This window comes from Protopterus annectens, chromosome 6.part0 (genome assembly GCF_019279795.1).
Source record: "Protopterus annectens isolate FY-2018-M chromosome 6.part0, PAN1.0, whole genome shotgun sequence".
NCBI classification, from domain to species: domain Eukaryota; kingdom Metazoa; phylum Chordata; order Ceratodontiformes; family Protopteridae; genus Protopterus; species Protopterus annectens.
Genome location: NC_056737.1, coordinates 1,989,883,128 through 1,989,905,198, shown reverse-complemented (window position 1 = coordinate 1,989,905,198; position 22,071 = coordinate 1,989,883,128). Strand labels below are relative to the sequence as shown.

General features: G+C 36.1%; 1 protein-coding gene across 4 annotated transcripts in view; it reads left to right on the top strand.

The window, feature by feature from the left end:
• The window catches only part of CCDC141 (coiled-coil domain containing 141), a 2,268,332-nt gene that overhangs the window by 1,846,922 nt on the left and 399,339 nt on the right, over positions 1-22,071 (top strand). For 3 of the 4 annotated variants that reach the window (XM_044075306.1, XM_044075307.1, XM_044075308.1), the window contains one exon: positions 16,033-16,584. The exons of the other annotated variant lie outside the window; for it this stretch is intronic. In XM_044075306.1, the coding sequence (XP_043931241.1) occupies positions 16,033-16,584 (552 nt within the window). The remainder of the gene's footprint in view (positions 1-16,032; positions 16,585-22,071) is intronic. 4 annotated transcript variants of the gene reach the window in all.

Below are 22,071 nucleotides of genomic sequence, written 5' to 3'. Positions count from 1 at the left end.
ATCCCCAAGAATGATGTCAGATCTGCACAGATCAGTCAGATTCTGTGATGTAGTAAGTAGAACCAAGGAATCAGACCCATCCATATCAGACCTTCTACTGACGTTAAAGCCACCACTACAGAGTGAATACTGGCTGACATCAATATCCGCAAGTGTTACTGGAGGTGTGGTCATGGATGCCCGTGCCCTCTGCCATACCCTGGTTATGCTACGCTGCAGGGTGACACGGCAAGGCATCTCCTGTAGTACATTGTCATCCGCTGTGCCTAGGACACTCTGCATTATTAGGCTTGGCAAGTCATTGCCGGTTACCGTCCTCTGCCACAGTTCTGCTCGTAGTGTAGCCACTTGGGCTGTTGTTGCATCTGGGTCGTCCTGGTGTGGCAGTGATTTCAGCAGTACTTCCACCCTCATCCTGGTGAACAATGATAGCACGATCTCTGCAGGCCTTTACTCACTGCTTGATACATACCCAGTACTGTTTAGGTGGTGTTGGCTGGGCACTGTGCTGTATCTGTTGCCAAGCTGACCAGGGTTGTACAGGTACATAGATTCCATCATGGTAACGCCATATGTTGATGGCCTCTCAGTATCCATCACAGCCAGTGTAGCTGGGAACAGGATGTAGACACGACCCTGGTACAAGTCACTATCATACGTTGGGTTGGTTGCTGTACACCACCTTGTGTTGTACCCTCTGAAGTAGCACTGCCTGCCACAGTGGCCCTGTGCAGGCAGGCAGGGCCACTGTGGCAGGCAGTGCCACAGTAGCCCTGTGCAGCTGTCTACACTCCACCTTGCTCTGACTGCCTGGTCTGCTAGGGTTTCACTATGTGCAGTTCACATAGCCGTGGGTTTGACAAGTGCTTACGGTCTGGTAGGCGTCTACACAGCTTGCTTGCAACACAGGTTCTACGTGTACTGCACAGGTCACCTTTAACTCCCAGCTGTTGCTGCCGGCCAATCAGGGTGTGGGGCCCAGTCTCAGTTTCAGTGTCAGAGGTTATATAGGGAGGTTTCCCTGTGTTGCACCCTTGTCTGCCTACATGGGCCTGCATACCTGTGTACCCCAGCTGCAGCGACCAATGGATGGGTTGGCAACCCCCGCAATACACCCATGCTGCTGTGGACTGGGAGGTGGGTTGCTACCCCTGTGTGACAGTGTTCCCTACTACAAGATTTATTTCCTGCTGTTGGGTTGGTAGTCTGTGCTTGCCTGAGTTGCCATGTTCCCACCTGCCACTGCACTTGGGGGGCTACGGCAGGACAGTTACTGTCTGTTGCAGGCATGCCTCTCCACCACTTTGGGTTGGACATGTATTGAAGCCATTCCCAACAGTGGTACTCACTGGGACACTGTTTCCATCATGCTGTGACATGCTTGGTTGGTGTTACACTAACAGGTCTTGTGGTAGCATGTACTTTCTGAGGGGTAAGAAGTCTAAAACTCATCTGCCTGTTCAACTACGGTGATGGACAGCCACATGTATATGGAATTTGGGCTACCCATATTCTGCACAGCTCAGGCCTGTCTGTGCTGTAATATACCAATAGGGGGTATTGGTAGGGATGCTTGTGGTGTTCTTGCTGTTTGGAAAATGCGCATGTATGTACGCTCTGCTGCAACTGCAGCTACATTGGGTTTTACTGTCTGCTTCCCCGGGAATGTTTGCTGTGCGGGTTTGTGTGGACTTGTGGAGCACTACAGGTATGCTGCATTTTTTATTGTGCTTTGTGTGGATTTGTGGAGCACTAAATGTATGCTGCAGTCAGTATTGTGTTTGTGTACATTTTAGCCTTGTTCTGCTGCGTTGCGCGGCTGTTTCCACTGTCGGGTGGCAGCCCACGTACTTGCTTTAGGGGTCATCTCCGTTTGTCAGTTTTCACACCTACATGGATTCCCACAGCTTTTCTCCCTTTCGGCAGCACTGCTCTATGGTCTAGCGGTGCTGCGGCCTTCTGTTTTCAGCAGTGTAGCTCACAGGCATTCGTCTCGCAATCTACACGCCGGAACCCATTACAGACAGACTTTCCTGTAAAAGAATGGATAATTATGCTGGAAATAATTTCACTAGGGAAGAATGGGACCTGTTACAGGCATTAAGAATGAGTGGAGTTTCTATAAAGAAGCCAGATAAAGGAGGTGGACTGGTGCTCATGGATATTGACCATTACAATAAGAAAATGTTTACCTTACTGTCTGATGTGAATAATTATGCATTGGTTTCCTTGAATGAGTTAAACACAGCAAATAATAGGATAAGAATGTTTTTGAATGATCTCTTTATTGATTCTAGAATTGATTTAGAGGTTTTCAATTACTTTTCAATGCCTTCACCACAAATTCCTATAATTTTTGGAATCCCAAAAATTCATAAAGGCTTCACTGATCCACCGTTAAGACCCATTGTGAACAGCAGAAATTCGATAACATACCCTTTAGCTAATGTTGATAGTTTTCTTAAGAAGTATGTTGAGTCTGAACAGCAAATATGTAAAGTGTCTTGGTCCTTTCTCAAAAATGTTAATGAATTTGCTTTTGATGATGAATGTAACTTAATCACAATTGACATTAAGGACCTGTATACCTCAATTCATCATAATTTAGGAATAGAATGGGCATGTTCTATGTTAAGACTCAGGGATGTTCCCAATGATCATGTTTTATTGATGGAAGAATTATTGAGTATTATTTTAAACAACAATTTCTTTTTGTTTGAAGGGAAATTCTTCCTACAGAGGCAAGGAGTTGCTATGGGTTCCCCTTGTGGCGGCAGTTATGCCAATTTAGTTATGGCTTTTTGAGAAAGACAATTCATTTTAGTAACATTTTTTCTGATAAGATAAAAATTTTATACTCGTTACTTGGTTGGACAATATTTTTGTCCTTTTTAAAGGTAACCATTTGCAGGTTAATGAATTCTTGGCTTTTTTGAATAGTTCAACTGAATTTTTGAGGTTCACGTATTCTTCTAGTAATGAATCTATTTCTTATTTGGATGTCAATTTGATTATAGACAGGTATAATCGAGGTTACAAGACTAGGATTTTCAGGAAAGCCACCTATTGTAATTCTTTCCTACATTTTTCCAGCGTCCATCCTTACCAGCAAAAAAGATCCATTGTCAAAGGACAATTGGTCCGGGCAGCTAGGATGGTATCTACTCAGGAAGATTTTTTTTACTACTTTGGTAGTAATGATTGGTTAGGTGGAACATTTAAATTAGTAGCTTACTTGTGCATTTTTATCTGAAGAAGTTTGATATTTGTCAGACGAAAGCGCTTATTTCATTGTATTTTATAATAAAGTGCCATTTAATTCTTCATTCCTGTTCCTGCTGGTTTTATTTCTTTTCTCAGTTTGTTTACTGCAGTTGTTTTTTTTTTGCCAAAGCTGGCTAGACCAGGATCCTCTCAGCTGAGCTAATCAGAGAAATGTTGAAAGCTTTCATGAACACGTAGGTTTTATTTGATGGATTAGCATTCTTATCAAAAGCAAATTCAACAAATAAAACTTTTAAGACTGAGTAATGGGCATCTTATTTCTCCAAGAGGAGGACTGGCTCTGCAAAGACATCCTGTAGATCACAGACAGGAATACCATAGGTCCTGAGGCTGTAAAGGTATCCAGTTTATCTTAAACACCTTAAGTATTTGTGAAAGCAATGGAAAAGGAAGCTGTTTTATAGGGCTGCTGATCAGTGTGGGGAGGGGAACCACCAAATGAATAAACCTACAGATATACATTTACTTAACCTGGAAAAGGGCAGAACAACCACTTTATCTCTCTCTCTCTCTCTCTATATATATATATATATATATATATATATATATATATATGTATATATATATAGGCTACAATATACTTAGATGGGAAAAACAAAAAGGCAAGTGACATAGCTACAAAATACAAAAACACTGTTTCACTCTTTGTCTCCTCATGTACCCTTCCCAAACAATGATGCAGAAGTCCTGTCATTTCACTCAGACTCATCAACTGCAAACGTCTCTGCAAAACAGTAATGCATATTTCCCCAGAAAATAATATTGATGCAGTAGAAAAACTCTTATCTTGGACTTCTACAAACTTATGTCAAGAAGCAATAATACTTGGAGACCACAGTACAGATTGGCAGGTATTCATTGCTAATACCCCAAATAAATCTATACATTTGTTTGGTTTCACCCAGCTTATTTCCACACCAACTAGATACAATAAAACCAGCAACAAGAAATCCACTATAGAATGTATACTAACAAACACACCACACAAAATCCTATTCTCTGCCTCTCTCCCTGACTTCCTAATTATCTGCTGACACTCATCATAAGGCAACAACATTCCAAATCAAACACCATTTCAGCCATACCTGAAATCTCAGCTCATTCCAAAAGAAATATTTATCCTCAGCCTATTTTATCAAATGTCACAAACTAAAAACTCCCTCCACTTATGATGTAATTTCACTGTTCAATAAAACTTTCATAAATATCCTAGACACTAATACTCCACTCCAAACAAAAAGAGTAAAACTAATCCAGCACTATGGCTAAATAGAGAAACTAAACAACTGATGAAGAAAAGAGATAGAGCATGGAAAGCTTGGAAACAAGGAAATGGCCTAGCAAGCTTCCAATATTTCAGACACCTCAGAAGCCTAACTGCTTTACCCAAGCTGAAGCACGACCAGGAATCGAGACCAAAAACTGCTTTATTCACAAAAATTAAGCGCTTTCGTGTGCATATAACATACATTTCATCAGAATTAAAGACAGTCACAAATAATGAGTTTAAGTAACCCTCCTATAAAGTCACATGACTCATGACACACCTGAAAAGTTATTTAAAAATGTATTAAACTTAACCCTAAAAGAATAAACACACCCTAATAAACTATGAACACACATTATAAATACTTTAAAAAATACCTATAATACAATATTTAAATGTAATGAGACATAAGTCTGAAAACACAGGCTGTAGATAAAGATTCATTCAAACCTGGGATAAAGTGTCGTTTAATTTCAATTGCCAATGCAATTCCCTACATTCTACTATATCATGCCATGGACTCCCCAGCAAATTGATGTATGGTGTCAATGCCAAAAAACAAAAAAACATGGACTGGATGCTTTTCCAATTGACTGTATAAAGCACTGGCAGATTTCATATGTTTGATATCCTAAATGTGTTCGTAGATATGATATTTAAAACTGAATAGTCTTTCCAACATAAAAACATGGGACCTCAGAAACCTAGCCAAACATAGCTAAAATCTGATAAAAAAGCATTCTACACCAGCTCTTGCTCAATAATCAAATCCCAAACAATTATGGAGCTCCATCAATAAACTAATTCATCATGGCACACAACTCAACCCTCCCCATCCACTTCATGTATGTCTGATAGTATTGCCTTCCAGTTCAGCTTCTACTTCAGAGAAACTGTGGCCTCCCTCCTAAGAAACTCAACTCCCACTACCTCTTTTCCCCTTCCAGGCCATACTAACTGCCCTTCCTTCTTAGGCCTTCCAGAACAAACCAGTTGTCCTATGACCTTCTCTCTCACTTCTATTCCCACATCTACCATCAGAAATCATCTCCTCAAGCTAAAAGCAACTAGTCCTGCTCCAGATAACCTTCCTGCAGAATATATTAAAATTGTTGGCAATGCCATAGCCTCTCCCATCTCAATATTAACAAACTTCACCATCAAGGAAAGCTATGTGCCCACAATATGAAAAATCGTACATCATCCCCCTTCACAAAGGTGCCCCTCCACTTACACCTCTAATTTCAAACCAACAGCCATCCTATCTCCACTACCCAAAGTACTAGAGAAATGAATCCAATCTCAGCTGCTAACCTACATCACAGCAAATAACCTATTAGCCCTCTCACAGCATAGTTTCTGTCCACACCACAGAATTACAACTGCTCTCCAAAACTTCACCACCACTACACACCAGAACAGGTGCAAGAGTCACTCAGCAGAATTCCTTGACCTGTCTAAGGTATTCAATACTATCTCTCATCAAAAACTCTTGAAAAAATCTCCTCCCTAGGTCTGAGTAAACTCAATAATTACTTGATTTAGCAGTTACTTCAGTGATAAATTATAGGTATTGAAATGGAAAAACAACATTTCCTCTTTTCATTCTTTGTTCACACAGGTGTGCCCCAAGGGTCTATCCTAGGTCGTATACTATTCAATATATTTATCAATGACCACCATACAACTAGGAAACAGGTAATATTAATCCAGTAGTCTGCAATAGCTCATACAAGTCTCCCTCTCATCCACAGAGACATGGCTCTTCAACTATCAACTATTACTAACCGCCTCCCCAAAAACATTAATGTTATTCAACTGTAATGCATAGACAGACCAAAAAACTCTATTCATCATTACCTTCTCAGACCATATACCAGTATAGGTTGTAAACCACATCGAACTTGTAGGCATCACCATTGATGATACCATGAAATTTGACCAGTACATAAATAGGTAATAACAAAAACACACAAAAAAACTAGGTACCCTATACTGTATCAGGCCCTTCCAAACAGAACATGCCAGGATAAGCACTGCCACAAGTGCTCTGCTACCCACCCTCCTTTATGTTGTTCCTGTGCTGGTCAACATACAAAACAGTCAAATAAATATGCTACAGAAATGTTATAACAAAGTAGCCCATTTTGCTGTAAATATACCATACTGACCCCACCACTGCTTCTCCCTGAAAGAACTAAATTGGAAAGAAATAACCCCATTATTTAACTCTCACACTAGTCACCACACACATCTATCATCCTGAAAAATGTCCCTCCCTAATTAATATAATTCAGTATTACCTTCCACACAATATACTTTGCCCTGAAGAAAAACTACTACGACTCCCTAGTAAATCCAGTAACACTTCAAGTCATTCACTGTAATTTTCCTTATATCACTAAGTTACAGAACTCCATCCCTCTCTCCTTAAAATAAAATAATCACCTCAAATCCTTTAAGACACTACTAAATCAACATCTCATTGATTCCTGGCTATGTTCATGTTCTACTCCTGGCTAATCTCTACATTCTTCTCCCTTGCCTGTCATAATATTTTTCCTTTTTACAAGTTTACAAGCTCTGTAAAAACTGTTTCTTTTACCATCTTTATAAGCCCTGGACACTTATTATTTTTTTTCTTTCTGCCTTCCTGTTTCTATGCATACCTAGCTGTCATTTATATAATTTTATTTATTTATTTATTTGACTGTGAAAGTCCAACTAGGACAGAGCCTATTTTCAGTGGAGGCCCATGCTCCAGAAGCATGTCTTTGGAATGTGGGAGGAAGCCAGAGCACCCCAAGGAAATCCACGCAAATGAAGGGAAGACATGCAGACTCCACACAGAAGGCACCCCAGCCAAGAATCGAACCAGAAAACGTCTTACTGTGAGGCAATAACTGTTACACCAAATTGCATTCTGCTACACTAACGTTTTCTCACAGTTATACTTGGAGTCTATTGTATTCACTGTCACATATGTATATATGTATTTATATGTGTATATATATATATATATATATATATATATATATATATATATATATATATATATGTGTGTGTGTGTGTGTGTGTGTGTGTCAATTTCCCCATATATATATATATATATATATATATATATATATATATATATATCAGTGCAATACTACCACAAACTGCATTATTTTGAAAGCCTGCATAATTGTCTATTTTCTTGTTTTTTTGGAATTCAAAAGCATTGTTGTTCTCTGTATTATAAGCAAGTAGCATTCTTTGCAAATGTATCATACGCTATCACCAGTATTCGTAAATATCCTTTATGCATACCAGTGATCACTGTAATTTATTGCATCTGTAATTTTTGCAGCTAGATATTTCTTGCGTTTGTAATGTAAATATATATATATATATATTATGTTGTTACGATTTGTATGCTATTCATTTGAACATTTTTCTCCAAGGTTTCTGATGAAAAGAGGTTTACCACCCTGTCGGCCCTTCATAGTAAATAAAACTAAATAAATAAATAATAAATAAGTAAATAAACAATAGAGCACATGAAGCCAAAAGAGATCAGGGAATAGTGTTAGAAAGCCCTAAAATACAAACATATGGCTAATGATACAGAGAGAAGAATAGTCACCATTTAAAGAGATGTGTCATAATGTAACTATGATAGAGGAGTAAGTACAAGCAGAATTAGCAGAAGGAAGGGACTTGCACAGTAAAATACTGCAGCCTGAAAGTGTTGTAAAGTAGAGAGTAAAAGTGTCATAGCTGCCTGAAAGTATTGCAAAGCAAGCAGTATAAGTGAGTAGCATAGCTTAAGAGAAGGGATCACTCACTGAAAGAGTGTGTTCTGATGTAATGAAGTTGGGTAGTGAGAAAAGTGCTCAAGCTGAGCAGAACTCTAAACTTTCTCTTAACCTGAAACAGAAAGCTCCCAAAAATGAGACTTCAAATCAGCAGGTGAGTGTTGAGGAGGAAATACTTAACAGTAAGAAGGTGCTGTGAAACAGAAACAACTTAGTTCTTGTTCATAGTTCTAAGCCCATTTTTATCAGATCAAGACAGAAAAATCAAATAAGCTAAGTGTCTGGGCAACAGGTATCTATAATTAAGGAAAAAAATAAAAAATTTATTTTGTTCTAAACTTTTATTTTGTTCTGAGTTACACTTTTCAGAAGGGGACTATTCTAGAGAAGACAAAAGTTTGAGGGTGATGTTCAGTCACTCTGAAATAGAGGAAAGCAAAATAAAGTAGAGAATAAGGGAAGGTGGTGTATACCAACAGGTAAGATAATGTTGAACAGAGCCCTTATAATATTCCCATTCAGTCAAACTACAGGAACTGTAAACAAAAGATTAGAGGGTTCTATGTATGAAGTTCATAAAGAAAGGGAACAATAAAATTAAATAAGGCAGAGATATCAACTGACACTAAAGAATACTAGCATGAACTACCTTTTCTAGGAGAAGAGTCAGACACTGAGACCCCAGTGCCTACACTGGTAGGAGAGGAGGCATTGCCTTTTACCTTATGACAAGCTGACCTTGATGAAATGGAGTTGGCTGGCCTTCAGTTACGTCACTTAAAATTTTAAACAAGCATGAGGAGATGTTATTTTAAGAAGATCAGGGGAAAATTATTAGAGTTTTAGGGGAAGAAGCTGAATGAAAAGTTCTTACTTAATATCCCTACTCTGAATTACTAAAACAACTTCTACAAAGTAAATACGGGCAGAGAAGAAGCAGTCCAAGAAGCAGTACCCTATACTTTCAGACATCTACGCGTGAGATTTGTAAGTAGATATGTACTAGTATCATAGAGGTACCGTTTGTACACATTGCAGTCAACATTGTGGTGTCACTGGTAAAAATCCAGGAATGTATGTTTGAGTATGCAACTAAGTACCCTGAAACTATCTATATATCTCACTATGTAAGGCTAATGCTAAAGGATATCCAAAAGAATACTCGCTGACCAACCAGAGAACTCCATTTTATCCAGAATAATGCATCAAGTGTGCCAATGCTTTAATGTCAAACAATTAAAAGCCTCAATGTTCCATTCCCAGATGATAAAATTCATGAAGCATTTTTAAAACATTAAACTTGATGCTCAAAAAAGATTTTGAGTAACATGGAAGAAACTACCATTAGAGGAGTGCCACAAGCCTTGATATGGTTCAGTCCTCTTGAGTTACAATATGGCAGGCATCCTTGGAGACTGTTAAGTATTGCAAGATAAACTTGGGAAGAAGGTAAAGTACAATGCAAAACTGTCAAAGAACACTATTCACTTACAAGGTAGGCTGAAAGTGATATTGCCCATAGTGTGAAAACAGTCAGAAAGAGACCAAGCTGAACAACAAGCGGTCCAAAATAGAAATGAAAGGTCCAGGGAACTTAAAACTGGAGTCCAGGTGCTAGTTTTGGTAACCTCAGCAGAAAATGCGTTTTTTGGCATTGCCTATATGAAATAATATTAAAATAAAATCTGGTAACTACAGAGTTATGCAGACTGGCAAGAGAAAATCAGAAAAGATATACCATATCAGCATACTGAAGCAAGTACAAACCTATGCAGTTAGCTTAGCCGCAGAAACTAGTAACTCTAGAGAATGAAGAAAACCAATCCGTTTACCTGCATTTTTATCTAGCTAATACAGTAAGCCATAGAAACGATAAAGAAAATCATTTTGTATTTAGGAACAAAGAAGTGTTTTCAGAGCCTTATTAGATACCATATTCACACCTTCCCAGGAGAAAATGTTAACATGAAATCTTACAGAATGCCACAGTTACACAGAATGTCTGTGCAGGAAGACATAGAGAAATGGCTTAAAATAGGGGCAATGGTCTGGTAAAAAAAAACTAATACAACAGTTAACTTCAAAACTTAGTAAGATAGTTGAGGTTTGTAGTGATTTTAAGAGGCTCAACAGCAGTTCAGACCTTTACAGTAACCCAGTGCCTCGAAAACTGGAGAAGGCAAGAACTGCATTAATAACCCAGAGCCATTGAAAGCATAACACCAATTTGGTGCAATCTACAGCAAAGCACATGGTCTATCATAGAGATAGAGGCCTTTATGGGCATGTACCTGATAGTTTCAAATCAGGGTTCAGCTGTAGCATAGAATGGAGAATGTCAGCAAATAGTGCCCTGATGAATATATTTATTGTACCCAGATTATAAAAAAAACACCTTGAAAGTTAAACATTTCATTATTGTTTCTTTTTGAAACAATTCTGAAGAAACAATTAGTTTTAAATGTATTAATTGAATTTAGAAAACTGTAACAAGACAAATATTTGGTGCAGTAAAAAACTAGGAGATTTGATTTTGTAGGGGGATATATAATGAATAGGAAGGGGGAGAGAGACAGATAACTAACTCAGCAATGAAAGAGATCATTTACAGATTTTCACTTTCAAAATGCAGGATTAAAATAAAGCTGCAGGACTGATATTTTAAAGACTATTAAATACTGTGATATTCTAGATTTTCAAGAAACCTCGATTCCAACTGAAAATTATGCAGTAATCAATTGTGTTAAACTTATAAAGATGAGGTAAAAAGAAAGAACATTTTTGGAATAGCCAAAGGAGGACTGATGAATTTTGTTAGAATTTCTAGAGGATTCATTCCAAAATGTATTTACAAATCAGCAAGATACATTGTAATAAGAAGTTGCATATAAGAATAAGAAGTATAATTTGATGAATTCATGAAAGAAAATGTAGACAGGTCACACAATAAAATTTATGAGAAGACAGAAAACATCTTGATAAATCTCCAAACAGACACTATTTGGGAGGATGTTACAATGTGTGTAGACTTTCATGCAAGAACAGGACACTATAGTAAATTGTCAGATTATTCAAAACAGAAAAAAAACTAAGGCAATCACAAGACGTACAAATAAATTAGTACTGGATAATTTACTAAAATGATACAGAAATGTAATCTGTAAGTCCTTAATGGTGATTTCTGTGAAAATAGACAGTATAATCTTTTATCAAGTCATGGTATATCAGTTATAGACTGTGTAATAGATTCTTAAGTCATTTAGAATACAGACTAAATGTAGAAGAAAAAGTAATCACATACCAGTTCAAACAGGAAAAAAATAGGTGGTTTAATTGCAGATTAGAAAGAGACAAAACTTCAGAAAGGAGGAGGAGGTTATATGAGAAAAAGGCAAGGACAACATAATTCCCTCAAGTGGTTTGATGAAGAATATAAAAAGAAGAAAAGAGTGTTCAGAAATATAATGAGATGCTGTTTGACAGCAAGAGATGTAAAAGAATTTCGTTTACTTAAACAAAAAAAGAAAAAAATATATACAAAGAAATGATAAAGAGAAAAAAGAAAGAATCTAGTGAGAAATTATTGGGCTTGTTACAGGCCATAAGGACAGATGATACAAAAATATATTGGAGATTAATATCTGTAAGCACAAATAAAAAAGACCAATAGGAGACTGGTATACCAGTAAAATCTGTTGTGATTACATTAACAATACATTTTATGGAAATAAAATGAAAAGGACAAATGAAGTTGACATTACAGGGGAATGGAAAAGTAAACTTACTATTAAATGTAATTGTAAGCAAATTGAGGGAATACTGAAAAACAATAAAGCTCCATGACCAGACTGAATAGCAACTGAGTGCTATATGCAATCAGCAAGTAAATGGGCAATAACGTTACCAGGAGATCATAAGGGATATCTAGTTGAGATTTTCTAAATTCTTGAAAGAACAGCATAATAGTTACTATTTATAAGAGACCCAATAAGTCACACCCTTATAATTATAATCTTATAATATTGCTAGATTTGTCTCTCAAAATCTTCATTATAGTTACAATGCAACAATTAAAAGAAGAGATAAGTAAATTGGGAATATTTGAGAAGTCAGTTTTTTTTTTGCATTAACCAGAGGTCACCAACTTGGGGGATTTATTTGTTACATCACCTAATAGAAAAATATGTTAAGCTGAGAAATAAGGTTATTTTCACAGCTTTCACAGACTTGAATGTAACCTTTGATAATGTTATTAGAAATGTGCTATGAAGAATAATGAAGGAAAAATGTTTTCTCCACTTTTAATAATAATAATAATAATAATAATAATAATAATAATAATAATAAACTGTACAATACATGTACTGTGCAAGTGAACATATATAAAACTGGACAATTATCTAATCTGATTGCAATCTAAAGAGAAGTGAGGCAATTATGTTTGCTGACCCCCTTGGTTATTTTTATATATAGGTTTAGGGAGATGTTGTAAAGAAACAGTAGATATACCAAAGATTAATTTAGTTACATGTCCCATCATTTGTTATGCAGATGATATTGTAATCCTAACACTTATAAGAGGAAAATTACAGAGTGAAATTGAGAATTTAGAGGAAAGGTTAAAGAAAATCCACTTAATAAATGATAAGGAGAAATTATATATATGATTTTAAAAGTAAAGAAATAAAAGTATATTTATATTAAACGTCAAGAAGTAGAGAAACTGAAATTTCCATAGTGAGTATTTGTAACATAAAATCAAAAGAGAAATGTGTAATGTAAAATATATAGAAAGTAGGTAAGAAATTGGGTAGAAAATGTTAAACCTATGATGTCTGCAATAAGATGTAAGATTTATGCATTAATATCATATGGGTAGAGATGTGGGGCACAAAAAGAAGAAGAAACGTGATGAAAAATATTTATAAATTAATTAGTCAAATTTTTAGTGTGCCCCCAACTTTTTCTGAGAGCTACATTCAAGAGGAATATGGAATAAGGACAGAGAAGGACATAGTAGAAACAAAAGTTCTGACTAAATGGATATGAATTTTTGAGTTCTTGTGAGCAGGATGTATTAAGACAAGCTTGGTTAGCAAAAGAAAAATGGAATTGTGAATTTATGTACAATTTAAATAGCATCAGTTTAGTCAAAGAAGTATGAAGAAAATATGGATTAAATTACTGAGAAAACTATCTGAAAAAGAACATTCAAATAGGCAAGACTTGCATTCCTTATTGAAAACGTATTCATAGGTTCATAGAGTAGTACTAGGCTAACTGCCCTTGCGAGCCATTTCAAGCCTAGCCAATTATCCCCTGTGAGATTCAAACCATGTACCTTGTGTTTGTAAGGCAAACACCTTAGCCATTAGGCCACCCTCCCAACCCTATTAATAAAGAGTGGAGGTAGGAAGAAAATCAAGTAAAGCTAATATTAGAATTTATTTACAAGGAAGTTAATTGGTGAAAATAACACCAAATACTTATAAGTAATAGAAATTTGAAATATCTAAAAGACTTATATTAAGTATAAATTTGTGTCATTTGAAAGTAATTTGTTAAATAGACAACAAAAGAAAATAATGAATCAGAACTTTGTAAATGTGGTATGATAGTAAAAAATGGTGGCTGTACTTTGTGTTCATTCAAAAGAGAAAAAAACAAGAAAATCAAAGAGAATGTGTTAATGAAAATCTTAGCTTCAGATTATCAGAAATGACTTGGAAGAGTTATATATTTTTTATTTATGGCATTGCATTGTGATACTGTTTTAGGACTAAAAAACTGAAGAGTTACTATTGATGAGAGATTGATTAATGAGGGGAGAGGTGTATATGTAATTTTATGCTTTATGGATTTTATATATTTGCTATGCATTCATTTTAATAAAATGTACCAAGCTTTGGTTGAAACAATAAAATGCACTAATAGTACTACAACTGCTATACTTTGTGTGTACAATGCAACTGCTACTGTACATAAGAAATGTCTCTTTATGAAAAGAAAGTATGTTTTGTTGCATTAGAGAAGTATTGTAATCACTTTAAATTTGAATATTGCTTTAAGGGCCAAGGCTAAGATAACCCCATGCAGAGTGTTGTTTGCTGTTTTTGGATGGGGATTTGATGTCTGAAGCACTTACTGTAGAAGAAAGCAGAGTGAATGAAGATTGGGAACATGACACCAGCGGTAGCTTAAGTTGTTCCTATTACAGGAATCCAGAGAAGAGAGCCACTGAGAGGGGCGAGAGAGAAAGAGAGAGAGTGAGAGACTGAGACAGAGACAGACCTATTAAAAAGATTGCATTCCAGTTGTATGGGACTGTATTGCAGGTACTTGTTGAGAAATTGTGTTAAGCCATAACTTTTGTTTTGAGGAGAATCTGCATCTTTATGTTTTAGTAGAATACACTGTATTGGTTTTCTAAGACTGGTGTCTGTTACCTTTAATATTCTATAATATATAGATATACTTTTTACCCTAAAAACATTCTCCCAAATCAAAACTCTAGTCAAAATCACTTCATTAAATAACACCATGATTGAACAGGTCCCTAACACTAAACTCTTAGGAGTCACAATTAATGACAACTTGAAATTTGACCTACACTTCTAAATTGCTGTTAAAAAAAATCAAACGCTCTTCCTCTTTTATAGAAAAACAAATACTTAACAGACAGAACATGTACTGTATGCTTCCTTATTCTTTACTAACTTACAAACATCCACAAAAACAAATCTGGAACAATGCTACAATAAAATAGCTTACTTTGCTGCAAATCACACTTTTAGAACTCATCACTGTTCTGACTGAATTGGAATGAACTCCCACATCAAGCCCACTATAATCAGTTACTACTAGCTCATAGTCTAATATACTATCCTGATAAGTATCTGGCACTAAAAGGTATGCTTCAGCACTATCACCCTACCAAAGCTCTTTGCTCTAAAGGCAAAGTCTTCCTCTCTGTCAGTAAAGCACAAAATGCATTGGGTGTCTCCGTTCGCTCAAACTCTGTAGCTACCCTGTGGAATGCCCTCCCACATGTTCTCAGGCTTCTCGATACCCAGCAGGAACTAAAAACACATTTAAGACAACACCTTTCAATGTCCTGGCTCTGTAGCAGTACATGTTCAGGATAAGTATAACGTCTTTACTTTCTTCCTCTTCTTCTACTATACCTCTACTCTCCTCAACTCTGTTACCATCTGTCACTCTGTCTTCACCTACCCACCTTCTACTTATGCCTCTCTTAACTTTTTTTCCACTCATTTAATTTATATATCAATTAAATCAAGCTTTTACTTTCTACCCATTCTAAATAATTCAATACTCGGTACTTTGGCACCTATCCTACTGCAGTTATTTAACTATATCTGTTGATAGTATAATTAGTATAAGAAGCCATACTACTACATATATAGTTACTATTTTATCTATTTTGACATTATAAAATGTATTTTAATTGTGTTCTACCTGACATTGTTGATATTATGGATTTTGTTTGTACTACATGTACTGGAGATTTTCTCCCCAGGCCTCTGCTGAAAAGGGGCATTTGTGCCCAGCCAGACTTCCCAGTCAACGAATGTAAATAAATAAATAAATGCAGGCATTTCTTAAAAATGACATGCAGGTTACTGAAACAATTACTTAAAATGTTTTGTTTTCTCTCTAAAGGCCGAGTCATCAGATCTTACTGAAAATGCAGATATTGTGGAATCATCACCAGCTAAAGCCAGTTCTGCAAATGTGTCCACTGATGTCAGAAGTAAAATTACTGAAAAAATTACTGAAAAAGAAGGAAACCAGGCAATCAGTCTAAGTGCCACCGTGAATCAAATGGGTCCCCATGATACATCATATGTGACAGGACTGTCAAAGCAAGACATTACTGAGGTAGAGAAGGGCCATCTCCTGGAACAAAGCATACCCAAACCAAACTGGAAATCCACAATGCATCAGCAATTTAGTTCTTATACAAAATCAATACTTCATGCAGCACAAACTTCTGAGCTTGGGAGGAAGTTTGGAGCATTTCACCACAATAAAAACAGACCTAAGGACATGAGCTTTTCCTTGTTGTCTTCACCTAAAGATGTCACAGAGATTCCTTCAATCAGTATCTTATCTCAGATTCCAGTAGAACAGTTCAGGACAAAAGAGTCAGAGGAAATGTTTCATTCCACTGGAGATATGGAGCAGAATGTTATACAACAGGAAATTGTATCTGTCAGTAAATTTTTGTTCCTTTATAAATTTTCATTTTTGCAGTATAACAAATTCATAGACAGTCTTAACTTCAAAGAGAATGTACATCAGTAGCTCTGACGTTACAATGATTAGACACTGAAATGCTAAGTTCTCCCCATTTATCATTTAAGCTATTATGGAATTTTACTTAAGGTATTCAGGAAGCATAGATCCAGACTATTTCAAAATGTGTTTGCTTCTGCTACTTCCCCTGCTTGACTAACTTTGAAAATTTATGTTATACTAAAGTATTATAAAACAAAAATATCCAGAATATTGCTGCTACACAGCTAATCACATATGGCTATAATATATTCAAGCCTTTGCAAAACCTTACTTAGTCTAATTCCTTCTAAGGGTTTTAATTTCTAAAATGTTCAGTAATAGTTGCACAGTTTTAGACAGTGTATGTATTATCCGCCCAACAAATACACTATATCTAATAACATAACACAAAGAGGGGCAGTAATGAACACACATATTTTACAAGGGTCGTATTGTGCAGTACTCACACAATGTCTGTGATTTAGAGACTTTGTCTGTCTGAATCTCAGTATCCTAGTTATGCATTGTGCTGGCCATTTGAAATGTGGAACTCATCAGCAGAGGAAGTATGCAAACTGTGGTTCTGGTGAGTTTTCTCACAGTTCATGAGTGGTCAACAGAACTTATATGTAGATAACATTTGTACTGTGTACACTTCAGCCATAAGTCAAAATAAAGGCTGGAGGGGAAATTTGTTAGGTAAAATAATAAAGGGTCAATGTGCCATGGGATGTTGAGCCACAGACAATATGGCATGACAGACATCATTCACTCTTGCTCCTCTGCATCACAAAAAATTAGGACAGCAGGCAAAACTGTACTATTCTACACCATTTTACATGGTATACTAGTCCTTCACTACTCCATAAATATTTAAATTAGATTAAAATACTTAGCTTTTCATAAATCATGCATTTGTGTTAAAATCTTTCTGTGGCAAGTGAAAACTGTGGCACAGCAGGGAACCTGACAATGTCTGGGGTAGTGGAGAATCTGGAAATCAGTATCTAGTGTTAAAGACATGACTGTGGAAGAGATTAGATGTCTTACTTTGTCATATATATTTATATATAGATGAATGTGTAGCCAGAAGACATGATAGCTATAGCAAAGGTAGATAACAGAGTAATGTATACATGTTATATTTTTTTTCTAGTGATCACTTTCTAACAAATATATTGCAAATCATGACTTAGTGTTTCATTGAGCTATCACAGTAGCTGAATATGAAAGAAACTATTTTATACTCAAGGCTTCATAGAGCATGGCAACAACTTTCTCATTGTGGCTGACATTTTACAGGATAAAAAATGATAAAAGTGGATAAGATTCTCATTGTGTACTTTTAAATCTATGCACTTATAGTCAGAATAGTTGTAATTTTTGTACCTTGCATCCAGATATTGGCTGAAACTGGTCAGCACATTACCAACTAAACACATCACAAATAATTATAGAAATGTGAATCACACGTTAACATGTAAATATGTTAACCTATACTGTGCCATGCTGGTGGATGGTGTGGATAATCCTTTTTGTTACCCATTTTCAAATATGTATGCATCACTTAATTGACTTTGTCAGAGACACATAGCCAGTGAAATTTCACAGATTCTATCCACCAACTTCAAAGCAAAATTACTAATCATTTAAAGGGGCTGAGAAGGGGGAAGTATTACATCTGGATAGATAGATAAATAAACAAAAGCTAATTTGAAATCCAGTTCATAGTAAAACTGAATTTGATGGAAATGTGCAAATGGCATTCGATGAATCCCACTATCATTGAGCCCATTGTTGCTTTGATAGTGTCAACAATTGGCCAGTTGGGTGTGAGTACAGGAGCCATTATGCTGACCCTGTGGAGTAAATAAATAAAAAAAAAAAAGAAAAAGGAACACAATCTCTTGGTAATTAATAATAAATTTCATAAGGTAGGGAGCCATACATGCAAATTAATGCATTCATCATAGGGTTACATATAGCCTAGCTGTTACCAGTACTCTGTTGTTGGTTAACCCATTAACACTCGACCAGTCTACACACATCTTGCATTCCAGAACAATTTCTAAAAAATTAACTTAAAAAGCATAAGATAAACAAATGTAAATAATTTGTAAACAATAAAAGTTATTAAAGCTATGCAAATATCAATGCTATCAGTAAGAAATAATTTTACAGCAATAACAGTGTATTCATAGTATTTCCAAAGTACTGCAGTATATCATTATGCACACAAACCTAGAATTACGTGTTTTCTAAAGTTTCACAAACAATTTTTCATATCTTGAAAAAACTATGCAACCTAGGGATGTATTATCAGAACATTTTTTATTAACCAGACATACGCTTTCATAACAAGAATCTCCTCTGTAAGTGCATGTATATTGAGATATTTATAGAAATATGAAAACATATTTAATTGTATAATTAGTGAGACAAATAAAACTGGAGTTCTCTCAAAATGTGAATCTCATACTGCAAATATTAAAGACAGTTTTCTTCAACAACATATGAGGTTTCCCCAGTGTCATTCAACAGTTTGTAAGTTACTTGTTTTTTGAAGTATTAGCTACATATAGAAATATGTTTCACAGCATATACCTCAATGAAATGTAGACCTCTTAGTTTAAAAATTTGAACAAAAATATGAAAATATGAATAATAAGTGGTAAAGATTAATTTCTCCACTGTAGGGCATCCTAGACTAAAAATGTTTGTTAATAACTCCTTGTCTTTTCTAATACTGCCTATTATTAGCCAGTAAGAAACTTTGTTAAAGAAGCCAGATTCAAAAAAGTTTTGAATGCTATAAGGAGCTATGGATGTGAACTGGAAGTATACAAAAATGTGTTTTAGGCTTGAGTGAGTTAAGCCAAGATTCACAGTCAGGTAATAAAGATGAGCCAGATCCGTAAGGTAATGACTTCCATGGCAGGTCAAAAACTTAATAGTATGACTCTCTGTAACATTTTATACCGAAGAAAGCAACCACCAGTAGAGATCATGCAAGACATGAAAATACAGCATTACAAGGAATGCCAATACCTACGTGACTTGTTGCAGACTTCTGCTGTAATTGCAATGTCTTCTTAAGGCAGTCACAGGTAAAGAACACTGCAATAGTCAAGGTACAAAGAAATAACTGCATGACCCACTATCAACACATCATCAGGGCATATCAATTGCATGATCCTGATTATACTGGTAAGATGAAAAAAAAAGAGATTTAACAGTAGCTGCCACTTGGTTCTTTGCTGCATGATCTCATCAAGGAACACAACAAGATCCTGAGCATGACAAAGCGGAACACAACAAGATCCTAAGCATGACAAAGCATACTCATCTTTTTCACCCAGTGCTAAGACTACATAGATATGACAAAACAATGATGAGCGATCAGTGGTCTTAACTAAAAGTATGTCTGTCTAGGAAATACTAAGCCATGACTCCATGACTGCTTAGCAGAAAACCATGATGAAGAGATTTCAAGCAAATGGTTCAGATGCACTGATCAGGAGAAACTAACAGATAAACTTGTATGTTTCTTACATAGCAGTGATTAGCCCATCCTTTGTGTCTAATTATATTTGCCAAGGGTTAGTATGTACATGGTGTACAGTAACATGGCTAAACCTGATCCAACAGGTCCTTCAAAGGACAGGGGGAGAGAATGGGAAAATTAATTCCCAAAACAATACTGAGTATGATCAGAGATAGATTGGATTAAAAATATTTAAGGACCATGATGAAAAATTAGCAGTAGAAAGCTACTTGATCTTCCAAGTTCACATGATCCACCAAGTCAAATGCCAGTCAAGAAGCCTAAGACCAAACACAAGTTCTGTTGTCTTGCTAAGGGAAGATAATTCGATGAGTGCTGATTTTATGAAGTCTTGTATATAAATATAAGTCCTAAACAAAATGGGACAGAAGAAGAGGAATGGGAGGGCACAGGACAGTTCTTCCACACCTCTCTTAACTCTTTAGTTGGTGTAATCAGCCACAGGGTTGCAGCACCTCAAAATAAGTCAAACACTTTCAATTAAATAGGCACTCACATAATTATAGACAAACCAATTATTTGTTACCATAACCAACACTCTCTCTCACTATAGTGCTGTCACCTGAACACAGACTAAAAGTAATTCACTAGACCATAAGCTATTTGAAAAGTGTCCAGCAATGTCTAGACAGTTCAACAGATGAGATGGACAAGAAACAAAAGGCAAGAAACTAACAGCCTAGATCACCAAGGAACACAGTGGCAATAAGTTGGAAAAGTCAATGGCCCCTCTTGTGAGCTTCTCAAATCCTATCACCAAATTTTGCCTATCAAAACCTAGTAATTCATAGATCAGGCAGTAGGTTTGTCCAGTTGGTAGAATCAAAGCAGTGTCTTCCCTAATTGATGACACCTTATAAGTAAAAACGATGTGTCAGTTCTTCGTGTAATGATCTGATGAAAAAGTGTTCATTTCAAAAATAAGTTGTCCTTGCCAAGGCTTGCTACTGAAGCGACAGTGCTCCACAGCAGCTCTGCCTTCTTATCAGGTGTGCCTTCTGTGTCTGATTGGTGGGATCTAGATACAACATACTTTAAACACCCCATGCCCACCTGCATTCTCACTCTCTCTCCTCACAGATGGCATTAATATATATGTAAGCAACCAATACAGGCTCATAAATACTCATAATGTTTTCCTACTTCATACATTTTTGGTAAGGTAATAAAACAATGCCAAAAAAGTTACATGCAGTTTAGCCAACAAGGATGCCCATCCCTCTGAACCCTTGCCACAAGTTGTATAAGTTAATGATGCTGTCGTTTGCTGCTGATTTCTTTATTTTTCAGTTTATCTTTGGTTGGAGTATAAACCTTTGTATCCTGTTTACTCTCTGTTTCTTACATTCTGTAACATTGTTATTGTTATTTTTTTATTACTAGACAGTGGTGGGGGTGGGGGGGGGGGTGGCAGCAGGCATTACTAACAGTAATGTATGGAAATGGTGAGAAGCATTTTTAACTTACCATTTCTATGGCTTTTGTATCAGTCTTTGAAAGACACACCCACACCTGCGCAAAAAAATGGTGCAAGGTTCTTAAAGTAATCCCTTCATTATTTTAAAGTCCAGTTGACTGAAATGTACTTTCTTCATTCTGGTTTTGCAATCTCTTTACCAATCAAAATACTTTCAAACTACTCTGCAAAAGTATATGGATGGGGGGCAGTAATGTGACTCCTTCAGTCACCTTGCACTGTTCAAGGGCAATGTCATGGCACAGCCACCACATGGAGAAATAGGATGAAAGGCAAAAGTTCTCAGTATTAACATATTGTGCTGCATTATATACCTGTGCTTTACAAAATATCAGTTGTTATGCTGTAAATGTGCCAGGATTAAGCACTGTGGTCTTGT